The 16,549-nt window shown below is 34.5% G+C and overlaps 1 protein-coding gene across 6 annotated transcripts in view; it reads right to left on the bottom strand.

The window, feature by feature from the left end:
- Window positions 1–8,041: 8,041 nt before the first annotated feature.
- Window positions 8,042–16,549, bottom strand: part of URI1 (URI1 prefoldin like chaperone) — a 92,644-nt gene continuing 84,136 nt past the window's right edge. For 5 of the 6 annotated variants that reach the window (XM_055104388.2, XM_055104385.2, XM_003816217.5 and 2 more), the window contains 5 exons: window positions 16,325–16,493; window positions 14,604–14,958; window positions 12,718–12,860; window positions 11,427–11,673; window positions 8,042–9,076 (listed from right to left, as the gene is read on the bottom strand). In XM_055104388.2, coding sequence (XP_054960363.1) covers window positions 8,894–9,076; window positions 11,427–11,673; window positions 12,718–12,860; window positions 14,604–14,958; window positions 16,325–16,493 — 1,097 coding nt within the window. In that variant the 3' untranslated portion in view covers window positions 8,042–8,893. The remainder of the gene's footprint in view (window positions 9,077–11,426; window positions 11,674–12,717; window positions 12,861–14,603; window positions 14,959–16,324; window positions 16,494–16,549) is intronic. The other variant, XM_055104390.2, reaches the window with a different exon arrangement.

The raw sequence follows: 16,549 nt of genomic DNA, 5'->3' as shown, positions 1-16,549 counted from the left end.
GGGGTTGGGGATAGGAACAGGAATTTACTGTAAATAGGCAAAAGGGATGTTTTTAAAACAATGGAAATGTTCTACAACTGAGTTGTGGTCAACATGGCACAACTCAAAATCTACTAAAAAACCCCAAAGTGCATACTGTAAAGTGGATGTTACAGCATGTAAATTATACCTCAATAAAGCTGTTAGATACAAATGAAACCAAGTACTATAAACGCTACAATAAAGTTATAATAGTACATACTTTTCAAGTGCCAAAACATTAAAATATAGCAAATATGTAACTTCCCCATCAGTAGAGGAAGAGGGAAGTACTTAAGTCTGAGCAATAGTTAAAAAAAAAAAAAAAAAAAAGGAAAGGCAATCAACAAGCAGGGTAAATAAAATGCCCAAAGCAAATTAGTAAAGTCCTCCCAGTAAGAGTAATTACAATAAAATACAGACTATACTTGACAGTTTTAAGACACTGTCAGAGTAGGTTAAAAACTGTTTTCAGGAAGTCCTAGCCAGAGCAATCAGGCAAGAGAAAGAAATAAAGGGTATCCAAATTGGAAAAGAGGAAGTCAAATTATCTCTGTTCGCCATTGATACAATCTTACACCTAGAAGACCCTAAAGACTCCTCCAAAACACTCCTAAATTTGATAAATAAATTCAGTAAAGTCTCAGGTTACATAATATATCTACACAAATCAGTAGCAATGCTGTACACCAACATCCAAGCTGTGAATCAAATCAAAAATCCAATCCCTTTTACAACTGCTGAAAACAAGAATAAAATAAAATACTTAGGAATATACTTAACCAAGGAGGTGAAAGATCACAACAAGGTGGGCTACTAAACACTGCTGAAAGAAATCGTCACAGATGACACAAATGGAAATATATCCCATACTCACAGATTGGAAGAATCAATATCATACTGCTCAAAGCAATTCACAGACGTAATACAATTCCTATCAAAATACTAACAATATTTTTCACAAAATTAGAAAAAAATTCTGAAGTTCATAAGGAACCAAAAAAGAGCCCAAATAACCAAAGTAATCCTAAGCAAAAATAATAAATCTGGAGGCCTCACATTACCTGCCTTCAAATTATAATACAAGGCTATAGTAACCAAAACAGCATGGCACTGGTATAAAAATAGATACATAAAACAATGGAACAGAATAGAGAACCCAGGAATAAAGTCAAATACTTAGAACCAGCTGATCTTCAACAAAGCATACAAAAACATCAACTGGGGAAAAGGACACCCTAGTCAATAAATGCAATAAATGGTGCTGGGAAAACTGGATAGCCACATGTAGAAGAATGAAACTGGATCCTCATCTCTCACGATATACACAAATCAATTGAAGATGGATTAAAAACAAATATAAATCCTGAAACCATAAAAATTCTAGAAGAAAACCTAGAAAAATTTTCCCAGACATTGGCCTAGGTAAACAATTTATGACTAAGACCCCAAAAGTAAATGCAACAAAAACAAAAATGAATAAATAGAACCTAATTAGGGCTGGGCACAGTGGCTCATGCCTGTAATCCCTGCACTTTGGGAGGCCAAGGCGAGTGCTATTGTGTCTTCGGAAGTATTAAAGCCACCCTTGTAGTTTATTTTATTTCAGCTAGGGTTTTTTACAACTTTGTAAATCACGTGAGATCAGGAGTTTGAGACCAGCCTGGCCAACATGGTGAAACCCCATCTCTATTATTAAGAATACAAAAATTAGCCAGGTGTGGTTGCACACGCCTGTAATCCCAGCTACTTGGGAGGCTGAGGCAGGAGAATTACGTGAACCTGGGAGGTGGAGGTTGCAGTGAGCCGAGATTACTCCCTCCAGTCTAGGTGACAGAGCAAGACTCCGTCACAAAAAAAAATAAAAAATAAAATAAAATAAATTTTAAAAAATAACCTAATTAGATTAAGAAGCATCCGCACAGTCAAAGAAATAATCATCAGAGTAAACAGACAACCCACAAAACGGGAGAAAATATTTGCAAACCATGTATCTGACAAAGGACTAATATCCAGAATCTACAAGGAACTCAAACAAATCAACAAGAAAAAAAATCCCATTAAAAAGTGGGCAAATGACAGACATTTCTCTAAAGAAGATAAACAAACGGCCAAACATGAAAAAATATTCATTAGGGAAATGCAAATTAAAACCACAATGAGATACCACCTTACCCCAGCTACAATGGTTATTACTAAAAAGTCAAAAAGCAATAGATAATGCATGGATGTGATGAAAAGGGAACACTTATACACTGCTGGTGGGAATGTAAATTAGTACAACCTCTGTGGAAAACACTATGGAGATTTCTCAAAGAACTACAAGTAGATCTACCGTTTGATCCAGCAATCCCACTACTATCTACCCAAAGGAAAAGAAGTCACTGTATCGAAAAGACAACTGCACATTTATTGCAGCACAATTCACAGCTGCAAAGATATGGAACCAACCTAAGTGTCTGTCAGTCAATAAGTGGATAACGAAAATGTGGTACATATACACCATGGCATACTACTCAGCCATAAAAGTGAATGAAATGATGTCTTTTGCAGCAACTTGGATGGAACTGGAGGCCATTATCCTCCAGTGAAGTAACTCAGGGGTGGAACTTATAAGTGGGAGCTAAGCTATGGGTACGAAAAGGCATACAGAGTAGAATAATATAATGGACACTGGAGACTCAGAAGGGGGAGGCCGGGTGTGGGGTGAGGGATAAAAAACTACATATTGGGTACAACGTACACTACTCGGGTAACAGATGCAGTAAAATCTCCAACTTCATCACTGCACAATTCATCCATGTAACCAAACATCACTAAAGGTACTGAAACAACTGTTTACGCTAATAATAGCATAATTGTATTAGGTGCATGTATGCATATAAACAAAAACAAAACAGAAAGCTGTCTCACACACAAAAGATGGAACCTGTTATATTAGGAAAATATCTAGCTCTATTACTCTCTAAAGGAAAAAACATGATTAGGGATAAAAACGGTCACTATGAGGTCACTTGATGAGGAAAACACTCATTTTAAACTCACAAGCACACAATGCCTAAATTCACATAAAGAAAAAAATGAGCAGCTTTTCAGAGAAATACTGTTACATTGATTACTTCTTAATTTTACTATTCTCCACCTATCATATTCCTTTTGTGTATATGGCCAAATAACATCATTGAAAAACTCCACCCTATTCCACCAAGTCAACATTAATTTTCTTATGTAGAAAGTTTAACAAACAAAACAGGCTTCAAAAATTCAGATTTTTTAAAAGGTGGCCTCATTGTGAGTAGGTGAAATTATGGAGACATCATATAGATCACATATTTCCTCACTAGCTGAGTGTCTTGTTTAGATGGCAATGTTAAAAAAAAAAAAAAAAGTCAAAAAAATGTGTTACGAGTGCTGGTTCTGGAGCAAAGCTGCCTGAGTGTAACCTACATAACAGTTGTGTGGCTTAAAATGTTAGTCTCTGTCTTAGGATGAGGGTGAAGGATAAAACAATAGTGCCTACCTCACTGGGATGCTGTGAGCAATTAAATGAGATAATCCACACCAAGTGTGCTAAAAATGCATGACACATAGTAAGTGCTAAAAAAAATATTTAACTCTTTGTGACTTATTGGTTAAGGGAACTGCAAAAACATTCTTTAATCCTAAATGATATTCTTCTAAAATGAAATTTAAATTATTTTAAAATGTAAAAATTTAATACTGACCAATTAAATATATAAATCATATTTATTTTAACTGAGGAATTCACTTAATAGGCCTTTGCTTGACAGCCTACATGCCACCACCTAAAGAACAGATAGATAAAGATCAGTTTTACCCTTGAAAACCTGTTTCTTATGGAGACAAATCTGTAAAATAGACACCTGCATTTCACAAATTAGGAATTATTTCAATGAATGGAAAGCTCTTAAATATGCATGACCAATTTTTTAAAAATCACATTTTAGTAAAATGAACATAATCATTATGTAACACAATGTTTTTAATGATTCTGAAACCCCTTTAAGATACCATACTGCCCCAGAATCATTCTAAAAAATCATCAATGATATGCAGACATACGTATATGTTAAAACTATGTCCTCGGGCCAGGCGTGGTGGCACACGCCTGTAAACCCAGCACTTTGGGAGGCCGAGGCGGGCGGATCACAAGGTCAGGAGATCAAGACCATCCTGGCTAACACAGTGAAACCCCGTCTCTACTAAAAATACAAAAAATTAGCCGGGCGTGGTGGCAGGTGCCTATAGTGCCAGCTACTCGGGAGGCTGAGGCAGGAGAATGGCGTGAACCAGGAGGCAGAGCTTGCAGTGAGCCAAGATCGGGCCACTGCGCTCCAGCCTGGGCAACAGAGCGAGACTCCGTCTCAAACAAACAAACAAAAAAAACCACTATGTCCTCAATAAGGGAACAAAACAAATATACTTCAAAACAGATTTTACTATGTTTTAAAGAAATCAAAGTAAGTGTTCATATGGCCCAACAGTCCTACTCCTAGAAATCTACTCTGAAGATATACCTCTAATGATACAAAAATACGTATATAAAGTTATTCATTGCATCATTATATGTAATTGCCAAACATCACAAACAACCTAAACGCCCATACCTAAGAAAGTGGCTGAACAAATTATGTACCATCTATACAACGGAGTACTATAGCTGCTTAAAAAAAAAAAAAAAAAAAAAGAAGGCAGAAAAACTGATACAGAGGGATTGCAAGGGCATAATATTAACTGAAAAAATTAAAGTGCAATGGACAATGTCTTTCTTCATGTAAGAAATAAATGCATGTAAGAAAATTGGCCGGGCACAGTGGCTCACGCCTGTAATTCCAGCACTTTGGGAGGCTGAGGGAGGTAGATCACTTGAGGTCAGGAGTTCTAGACCAACCTGACCAAGATGCAAAACCCTGTCTCTACCAAAACACACACACACACAAAAAAATTACCTGCGCATGGTGGCACGTACCTGTAGTCCCAGCTGCTCAGGAGGTTGAGGCATGAGAATCACCTGAACGCAGGAGGCAGAGGTTGCAGTGAGCCGAGATTGCACCACTGCACTTGAGCCTGGGCAAAAGTGACCCTGTCTCAAAAAAAAAGAAAAAAGAAAAAGAAAAAAAGGAAAAAGAAAATATACATGTATTTGCTATGAGTATAGAATATAGAAAAGTTAAACCAGAAGCTAAAAACATTGGTTCTTTATAGTAGGTAGGTGGGGATTTGTGCACAAGAGACATAGAAAGGCTAAACAAGAAACTAGAGCTTACTTACTATGGGCAGGTGGGAAAGTGAGAGAAAGCAGCTGGGAACGGGGTGGTAGGAATGAGGTACGAACAACACTTCTCCATGTATATCCTTTTACAAAGCTCACACTCTGAAAACCATGTTTCACATACTGAAAAAATAAACCATTAAAATCAACCAGGCTGTGGAGAGAACACTCAAATAGTAAAAAATGGACCAAGAGTACAAATCAGTCCACAGATCAGAGAGGGTGGGAAAGAAAAGAACCTCAGTAACTTTGAAAAACTGTTTCTTGACTGATATATGAGGCAAAACCCAAAAAGAATTGCAGAACAGTGCAATGTAGTTAATGTGTTTTTCCTAGGGTATGAATTAGCTCTTCTGAAACTACATGTATATTACACTGAAACAACAAAAAAAAAACAGTAAGTAAATACACTGCAGACAAGAGGCAGGTTACCCATGTTGGAAAAAATAACAAATAAGGAAAACCAGAAATTAATCCTGTGGTGTTAAATTAGAATCAGAAGTATCAGTACAAAACTCATGAGTTTTTAATAAGCAGACACATAAATGTATATTCATTAATACACATACATATATTTCCTAGCTGTATCTCCTGAAAGGCCCAAGAGGCAATGACACCCTATTGGCAATTAGTATACTTAGATGAACAAATGTTGGTTTCTAAATACCATTTTCCAATTAAAGGAACCAGGGTTCCTTGAAGTCGTTGTTTCCAGGGCTGGGAGAGGAAAAATAGATGGTCCTGTAGTATTTTGTGGTGCCAGTAAGAAAGTGTTCAAAAAAATATGGGAACTTGTTAAAGAACTTAGGAGTTAACTCGAAGGAGTTCCTAATGGGCAAATGCAGAAGAATTTGAGCAACAAAACAATGATAGTAAGTAATGAATTTTAACCCATACAATAAAATATCCAGGTGTCCACAGATTTAAATAATCAAATAAACTTGGAGAGAGAGGTATGGAGGCAAAGCTTGTTATTATAAAAGAATTTCAAGAAATAAATGTGCAAAAGAGCAAAACAGAAAATCACCTTTAGGCAAACACCACAGTGGTAATTGTTACAGACAAGATCCACTAATGAATGCAAAACTTAGCATAAGTTGGAGGAGAAAAGAATTTTCATGTCTCATGTATCTCTCCCAAGATATTAACTACAAAGGGAAACAGTAATTTTGCAGTGGAGATACCTGGCAGACACCACCTTAACCAAGTGATTAAGACTGATACACCAAAATAAGGAACTTGAAATGACACACTAGAATGCACCTCTTGATATGATGCATTTTCTGTGGTATTCTCTTCAAAATTGCAAAACCTCAAGGCATCTGAGTATATCAAACAAATCCAAACTGAGGAACGTCCTCAAAATATCCCACCAGTACTCTTCAAAAGTATCAAACTTATGAAAGACAAACTGAGGAACTGTCTGAGATTGGAGGAAAGACTAAGGAGCAGTAAGTAACAAATAAATGCAAGATAGGGTCATAGACAAGATGTGGGGAACAGAAGAACACTAGTTCTTTTTCTAATGGAAAATTTGGTGGAAAAGTTGGTGAAATTCAAGTAAGATCTGTAATTTAGGTCTAACGCTATTGCACCAACATAAATTTCCTGATTTGGATAATTATATTACGGTTCTATATTACAATATTGAGGGAGGCTGAATGAAATGAGGGTATATGGGAACTCTTGGTACTATTCAGTGCAATTTTCTGAAAGACTAAAGTTATATTTCAAAATAGAAAGTTTAAAAGAGAATCTCTTGGTCTGCTGTTCTGTTTTATAATGGTTTAAAACAGAACAGGTAAGACCAGCTTCATTTTGTCCCAAACTTTAATATAAAAAAGCTATAATTTTAAATTACAATTTAATACTCTGTTATAAGACTGAAGCTATGAAATGGGGCAACACTATTTCATGGTCTCCAGAGCAGAACACGCAAAAATGTGTTATCAAACACTTTATCTGCTTCTACTACCATCTTGTTCTATGAGGGAAAACCTATCTGAAAGATGTAACATAGACAGGCTCAAAATCAAGTTTGTGAACATGAAAAATTATTTAATGACACGCATCTTGAAATTACAAATCTGTTAAGAACACCACAATAGTCCTACAGTAAAGTTTGTTTCTGAGAAAAAAATCTAGCACAGAAAGCCTCATGTGAATAGCAATTCCTAACGGGAGCATCTTTGTGTGTGTAATTTCTGCTTTGGTTTTGGTGAAGGTCGGGGCATGGACTGAAAGATTTAACTACAAAATATATGCATAGTTGACCTAAATTTACTAAACAACAAATCTACATTTTTAGGTGATCTTTCAAAATCAGTCCTCGGTTTGAATTATCCATTAACTAGTGGGGATGCAAGCTCGCCCCCTTGTCATTAAAATACATATTCATAAAACTTTAAAGTTGCACTGCTCTAGTTACGAATAGCTTCTACTTTTCTAGGACATAATTTCACTTTGTTTAAGAAGAATTCATTAAAGAAGCTATAAATAACCTTTAAATATTTAGCCATGAATAGAGGGTGGACTGGCATTGATGGCTTATTTTAGTACTAATGCAGAATGCTTTTTAAAAGCTACATTTTAGCATGCATCAAGCTAATGATTAACTTGTAATGTTATTTTCAATGTTAGAATAAATTTCTTTATTTTGAGGAATTGTGGTAAAAGTAAATGTGTTATTTCAGTTAGTAGGAAAGTAGCCTTAAAGAATGAAAATGTTGGGAAGATGAAACTGTAAGGAATTTTTATTTAAAATGTTTAAGCATCTAGACCTTTCCTTGTTTCCCAAAACATAATCCCAGTGAAACTGCAAAAACTAAGGGAGAAGTATCTGAGGAACTGAAAGAATTCCAGATCTGTTGTGTGATACATGTAGCATACATATGAATCAAGGACGTATCTGTACTCAATTTTGAATCATAAAGTTCACAACATTTTTGAGACCAAGTTTCATAAAGTTTTTACTTGGAAAAAAAAGTTTTACAAAATATCTTTCCAAAGAAATTTTCCCATAGAGTACAATTAATTCATGTAGCTTTCTTCCTTAAAGATTACAGTATGACATTCAGAGGGGCGAGGTTTCTTGAATAGCCAACTAGCCGCAAAACCTACAAGAGAAGTAGATTTTTTTAAAGTGCCTTTAAAATGTGAAAGCAAGTAATGTAATTGTTGAATCTATTTGAAATTTTAAATTTTTCTTTAAAATGGTCCATATGGTATGCACAATATCACAGCTGGCACAAAACTGCCTGTATTTAGTTTGAAACACAAAAACAATGCATATGAACAGTATTCTTTGAAAAGTAATTCAAAATGCTGCCACTGCATCATAAAGGCAAACTTAGACAAGAGTGTTGACAGTATTCAGAGAATTAACAAAACAAGCTGATATTAAAGTATTCAGACAGTTACCTTGATTTTTTTCAAATACCACTGGTAAGGGTAAAAGAACTTGTTGCCAAAGTAACTCAGGATACCTTATTTCAAACTACATGTAACCTATTTTGCTATAGATATTCTAAACAAATGAACAACTAGGTTTTAGGATGTAAATTCCCATTTCCTAGACAGGGCCTAGTTTTTCTGTTGCAATCTGGCAGCTTTAAACTTTGAAACCCTCTTTCCAGTTTCTTCTGATGCTTCCAACAGAACTTCCTTTCGTTCTGGAATAGTGGGTAGTGCAGGATGAGCAATGGCTGGGTGTGGTGTTAAGGAAGGTGATACAAATTCTTTTTCTATAACAGTTCCAGAAAAAGCCTAGAAAACAAAAGTCAGGTTATGGTAATAAAATGCAAATAAGACACCCACAAAATCTTCCCATTCACTAATTTGGCAATTCTTTTCATTAAAAGTAAATTCACAAGATTTTTGGCTAGACAACACTACTACAGCAAAATACTAATTGTTCAGAGAAACCAACACCATTAAGTTTTAATTTCACCACCAAACAGAAGTAATTTTTACAGTATACATGCAAGAAAACAAAATGTAAAATGTAAATTTTATCTGGGAAAAAAAAGAAATGGATAAATAAAAGGTCTTCAAACTTTCATACATTCCATTCATGTCCAGCCCATGCTGTGAAAAATAATGTATTAAAATAAAAATGCTATTAGGGTGTCAAACTCTGACTTTTGTACATCAGTTGATGAATGAGCTATCCTATGATGGCCTTGCTGCCTGCTAGCCAATAGCTTAGTTTCACCAGTACTGACATTTCTAACTGATAATCTCTTTGGTGGTGTTTATGCAATTATTTAAATATTTTACTGCATATTGCCTCAATTTTAAAAGATCAGTGGAAGTTGAAAAATAAAAGTGCTGATACTAGTAGGAATAAGTACAGGTTTCAAAATTTTAATATAATTAACTCAATGACAGAAATCAGAAGTTCCACAAAAAAAGAAATGACTCAATTTCACCTGGATGTTTGCTGCATTTAATCTGGTCAACTATATGTTCAACTGGAACAGAATTAAAGAATGTGCATAAATTGCTGGAAATATCTGTACATGTCGTTTTATACAAAAATAGGTAAGACTCAAGGAGTTAATTTTTTTTTTTTTTAAGATTGCTGGTATTTAGAACCTCCATCCTTCCCTCTACAAATGAAAATTTGACAGGTGAACTTTAATGTACATTTTGTTTTCCTCTGTCTACCAAGTGCTCAAAATTAGTTAAAACAACGTAACACCTAAATAATTTAAAAAGCCACCTTCTTCTACCTTGTCCCACCACTGAAACAAAAACAAAGAAAGCCATCTCTCTCCTACATTATTTTTGGAGTTCAACTGGTAAAAGCAGCTTAAAGCTTACTTTCCTAAAAACTCCACTTTATCACGATGAGCATAGAGCCTTCTTCTCCTTCTTCTATTTAAAATGCCTTTGAAAAAGAGGTATTTTAGCATTTAAAAAGATACTGAAAAGGATATCTTCCAAAGTACTTACCATAATCATGAACTATTTCTTTGATGTTAAAAAATTTATAGCAACTACTATTAAACATTTCCATACAAAATGCAAAGCTACTAAGGGTGAAATAAAAAATAGGTTCCACACTCTAGCTGTACCATGATACACTAAGTCCTTACAAAAAACTAATTTTCAAACATTTATCAGCAATTACCTGATAACATCCATTACCTGTTTTCTAACAGTATGGAAGACTATCAAATAAGGTAAGATACTTTCCAGGTCACCTAAGATCATTATACTAAGAAGAGGGGAAGAAAACATTCTAGTCATATGTACTGTCCCTAAATGCTACCAATCTCCATCCCCAATTACCATTTAATACACTGAGTATAATACCATTTAGTAAAAGCAATGGAATTTTTAGATAAGGTTATACATATGCATGTATCTTATTGTATATACAAATGTGTACACTGGTTTGATCCAGGCATGGGTTCCCCAATCTTCCTAAATACTTTTTAAATTGAAAACTTCAAATATGCACCAAAACACAAGAATGAAGAAATCAATAGCCTTATATTTCACAGACATCCTTATTTGGGGATTTCCTAACCTCCCCTGCACCACCACCAAAAACTGTAAGAAGCGTGGTGGGTGAAAGTGTATTGAGTGCGCACTATTTTTTCTATGGACAGGGTCTACAGCTTTCATCAGATTATAAAACAATTCCATAATCCCCCAAGAGTTAAGTTTCACTGGTACAGGGTAAAATATTAGACTTTAGATAATTATCTGCTATGCATGCATTATTTTTCTTTAACTTAGCCAAGGTATTTAAAAGAGAATAATGTAATCTGCTCCTTACACTATCAGAAAATGACCTACTGGTAATTTATTTAAAATAAACTGCGAAATAATTTCCTAGCTACAAATGTAATACATAATGCCAAGTAAGACCTTTTAAATTTCCCATTTTGCTGAAATAGAACGTTAAGACAGGTAATGTGTTTATCAAAAAATAAACTATTTGAATATCACAATATTTGTACTGTTTGTGACTATTTTTTATTAATTAGTACCAAGAAAGTATAAAACCTAGAATTAATTTAATCTTATGACTTTTCAGATTAAATAGCTAAAACTGGTCAAAGATACTATATGAAATAAAGAATTAAAAGATACACACACACACCTCAGGTGTTACTGATAAGGGCAAAAGTTTCTTTTGATTTTCTTGTGGTTCCTCTTCCAAAATGCTCTCACTGGTGTCACTGCAAGTGGCTTCTTCGCAGCTGATACTCCTCAAAACTCCCCGCCTATCATCAAATTCAGCAGCACTGCTTTCACTGGTGTCGCTACACACACTATTCTCTCTACTTCGAGACTTCAGGATGGATTTGCGAGGGACATATTCTCCATTCACAACATCAACAAAGGCTCTGTGATATTCAAAACACATATGCATTCACTATACGTAACTCATAAAACTGAGAACAACTTTTTGAAAATTTCCTTGAATCTATTCTAGAAATTAATCTGAAAATTTTTATTACAATCTTATGTCTAAAATAGTCACAATCACAATAATTTTATAGCCTCAAATGGTATCTTCATACTATTTTGAAAGATATTTCTCTGGCCTAATAATAAAACACAGCATGTTATTTATTTATTTTATTATACTTTAAGTTCTAGGGTACATGTGCACAACGTGCAGGTTTGTTACATATGTATACATGTGCCATGCTGGTGTGCTGCACCCATTAACTCATCATTTACATTAGGTGTATCTCCTAATGCTATCCTTCCCCCCTCCCCCCACCCCATGACAGACCCCGGTGTGTGGTGTTCCCCACCCCATGTCCAAGTGTTCTCATTGTTCAATTCCCACCTATGAGTGAGAACAAAAACACAGCATGTTATTTTTAAGCATGTCCTAGGTGGCAATAGCATGGTTTGCCAAAATTCTACATAAAGTTTTAGATCCACGTATACATTTAGCAATTTTCACTGATTTATAAATAAGGGTCATAAAAACAGTAGGTATTTTCAAGTGATAGTTTTCTCAACAAACAATTCCAAAAAAAAGGAAAAAAAAAACCTGCAACAGTATAATTTCTACTCTGAAAAGGTAAACTGCATGCCAAGCATGTTACGGCTGTGGTAGAAACATAGGGACCTAGCCCACTGGAAACAAAAATGCTTTCTGAAGATACAAGATTTTCTGACTAGACCATTTGGAAATGTTTCAAAAGCACTGGTGAAGAGGAGAAAGTGAAAAAAAAAAAAAATCCTCCATTCCCACTGCTCTGGACTGGGAAGCTACAGCCGGTCAGCCTATCAGATCCTAAGTTAACTCCTCAGAACACTTCACTTTTCAGTGAGGGTCTTCTGTGTTACAGTCAACTTTCTCCAGTAAAGGTTCAGTGGCAGAAAGAGAGGCAAGGCCAGCAGACTGCCCTGCAGCTGTGAGCGCCTCCCACCTGTAAATGTCTGCAGGCGTCCTGATGGTCGGCAGCTCCTGGGCAGAGTGGCCACTGCCAGTGCTGTTCTTTCGTTTACGTTTGGCTTCTTCTTTCTTTTCACTGAATTTTAAAGTGGTATTCTTTCCAGTATTTATTCGGACCTAAAATTTCAGAGCAAGAAATTAAGAATCTTTTGACAAATTAAATCAAAGTGAAACCAAAACAAATAAACTCTATAACTAAAGAAATAATAGTAAGAGAGGCAGCTGAAATTTTCTGATGCTGAAATGATGTGCATTATCAGATGGAATTTTTTAAAAAGTCCTTATCTCATAGATCTATGACATCTAAAGAAAATCTTCTTTATTAACAAATCCTAGTCTTCAGTGTCTTTATTATTGTAGAGAAAGCAAAATACATTTGAACTAAATGCTAGATTTCTTATAAACTTCCCATCACCCCATTCCTTTGATATAAGCGTTTGGCTTGAATTATGTATTTCAAAAGAAAGAGTATAAACAAAAATTCAGTAAGAATACAACCTTTAAGTCATAAAAGTACTATTAAATAATGCCTATTTAGAATTTTTAAAACATCTCTAATTTTTAGAAATTGAAGGAGTAAAAAAATAAAAACCAAGCCTGTTCAGGGTTCACATGGGGTTAACATGTTATTTTTCTATCCCTAGTCAGCACTTAGAGCATACTTTCCACAATAATGACCACTATTACCTGTAACGTTCCTGCAAATAATATTTGTTCTTTCTGTTTTATCTAAATGAAAACAGGAAAAAAGTAAAAGCCTGGCAAAAGATTAAAAAGCGACCTTTTTTTCTGGCTAATCATCTCAGTCAACTTTTCCCGAAGAATCAGGGGAAGACCCCTTCAGTCTGACATATTAGAATATAAAAACACAAACAATTATTTCACTTCATATAGGAGCAGGAATAACTTTAGGAAGCTAAGAAATATCAAATATGTTTTAAACATATTTCACTAAATAATAATCACACACACTTAAGAATGATACCACAGACCCTTAACTCTGATACAGGCAATCGGGATATTGTGTAGAAAGGGCACTCAGAGGCGAAAGAGTTCCTGTTTTGTTGCCAACCAGATCTATGTCTTCTAGGCCTTAAATTTCCCTGAGAAAGACGAATTAGACGAATTCCCAGTGTCCCCTTAGAGCAGTACATGGAGCAGAGTGAGGGCAAAGATGGACTTAAGGCAGCCTATCCTTCCTTCAATCAGAGCCAAGCTGCTTTGATCTATTTTAAATACTGGGATTCTACAGTAAGTATGGAGGGAACAAAAGGCTTTTCATACTAGAGAAAAGCTTTAAAACTCTGTATTAGAAAATCTCCAGTCACCCCCAGCTCTAAAATGCCAAAATTCTAAGTCATGATTATCCACAGATGTTTATATTTACTTTGTCAGAAAAGAAACTAATTTTTACTTCCTCCTACATTTTCCCTTTGTGCCTATGAAGTATTCATTTTATGTCCATAGAAAACAACCTGGCATAATTAAAAATTTAACTAATGCAGTCACTTTCAACATCCTAAGCACACCAAAATGTCCACAATATAATTAACTCCAGGATTCTTAAGAAAACTCTCTGAATGAAGGACAGGTGAAGTTACAGTAGTTGCCACTCAAATCTGATCCCCTTCCAGACCCCAAACAACGCATTGTTTCAGAGAACAATGGACCAATACCAGCTACCTAAATTTTTTTTTCCCTTTTTCTTCTTAAATTGGTCAGAACAAGAGGCAAAAGATGATTTTCCTGTCTGGCACTATCCACAATGATAATGATTGTTAATATTGCTCTTCTAAAAAATATCATAATGCTTAATGTTCAAATTATATGCAAAATTAGTAAAGTTAAAAGTATACAAACCCTCTTAGGCTCAACAGTATGTGAAAAATATATTGTTGGTATAGAATTATCTCCAACCCCTAAAGCCTCATGGTCGTTATCACCACCATCGTCGTCAATGTTGTCGTCATCGTCGTCGTCGTCATCATCATCATCATCATCATCATCACTGTGGTAAGAACTGGAACCATTCACTGAACAGTTCAACTGACTATTCACTTGACCACTGAATGGTTCTGAACTTGCAACATCCTTATGACAAGGAGTATGAGAGTCTGTCACTTGATGCATCGCATTCACATTTGTGTTACGATCTTCCTTTTCCTCTTCAGAAGATGTCGTATCTTCTCCATTTGCAATCACAGTATCAGGCTTACTAGTAAGGAAGAAAATTAACAAGATCAAACAAACATACTAGAATTTTACATTATTTAAATTTCCAGTTAGTTTCCATGGCTAAATACTAAGATCTTGAATAAGGTATTTTTAAAACTAGAATTCTAAGTTCAAAAACAAAAAAATGTTTTGAAATAAATTAACAAAAAACAGTTCCTATGCTGCTTCTATATATTGAGGTTATTCAGACATAAGTAGAATATAGAAGATAATTTTTTTATCTTTGCAAGAAAGATATTGGCCATATGCAATATAAATATAGTATCAATAATAATAAAGTTGTAAGAAATTCAGAGAACATTTATCTCTAAAGATCAGAAATTGAAACCACATAATACACACTTATTTTCTACTCCTATACTCAGAATATTTTACAATGAGCATGTATTATTGTAATTTTTAAAAATAAAGGATTTATACATATGCACACGAATATATCTATACGCATGAGTGAACATTTATCATACTTGATTCTATAAAAGATGTGAGGACCTTACAAAAATAACAAAATTGAAAATGCAACAGAACTGAAATAACATCATACAAAAAATAGAAAGAGAATCATGACCAAGAAAAATCACAAGATCCAAAACTGGTTTTAAAAAATGAATAGTATCAGTTAATCAAAAAGACCTAAGAATTTATAGGTGAAACAGTAGGAAAAAGAAACTTTTATGCTTCCTGCCCTATTTTTCACAGAAACTAATTATTGCATATGGTACATCATTTAAGCAAAATAATATAGAACTTCTCGAGTAGCAGATTTCATTTAGCATTTTAACAATTCTAAGTGTGTGCTAATGTGTATTTCAAACAGCAATTTCGTAAAGTTTCTCATACATATAGCTATCTGACCAGATTACAAATTACCTGCTCCAAAGTTTATAAAAGGAAAGCAAGAATAAACATTTTACTGTATCAAATTTAAATTCAAAGTGTATTTTTGTTTTTCACAACACATTCAAAGATAGAGCACTATCCTGGGTGTGGCATAAAAATACTTCATTTAAAATTTAACATTATATATATTAAATCTATGATTATTAAAAGTCAACTATCTGGTATAATTAATTATATAAAATAGGCCATAATAAAAAATGAAGATGTTGATCTTAAGTATTTAAGTACATGTACATGCATGGGAATATGCACAAACACACAATCCTATAAGAAAATATTCCAGAGAATTAATGTTCATCTTGAGGTGAAAGGATTATTGATAATATATTATGCTTCCCTGCATTTTCTTCAATGAACACATATTATTTTATTAATGAAGAAAAAGATTAACGAGGAAATGTGTATAGAAACAAATTATCTTGGAAAGATAATTTGTCATCAAGTACCTATCAAGTTCACCCAGCAATTCTTCCTGTCTCTCTAGTTCTTCAAGTCGAGCCCACAGTTCTTTATCAGCTAGCAAATCCTTGGATTTCACATCATTTGCAATATCTGCTTCAAAAATATCTGAAGTTTTTGGTTTGGAATGCGGTTTATGAGCAATTCGGTGTTTTGCTATTTAGAAAAAGGAAAAGACGTGGCTGTTAATAGCCAACATAAAAAAGGCACAA

The sequence above is a fragment of the Pan paniscus genome, chromosome 20 (genome assembly GCF_029289425.2).
Source record: "Pan paniscus chromosome 20, NHGRI_mPanPan1-v2.0_pri, whole genome shotgun sequence".
Lineage (NCBI taxonomy): Eukaryota > Metazoa > Chordata > Mammalia > Primates > Hominidae > Pan > Pan paniscus.
Note: the sequence above shows the minus strand (reverse complement) of the source record. Positions and strands in the feature narration are given on the sequence as shown.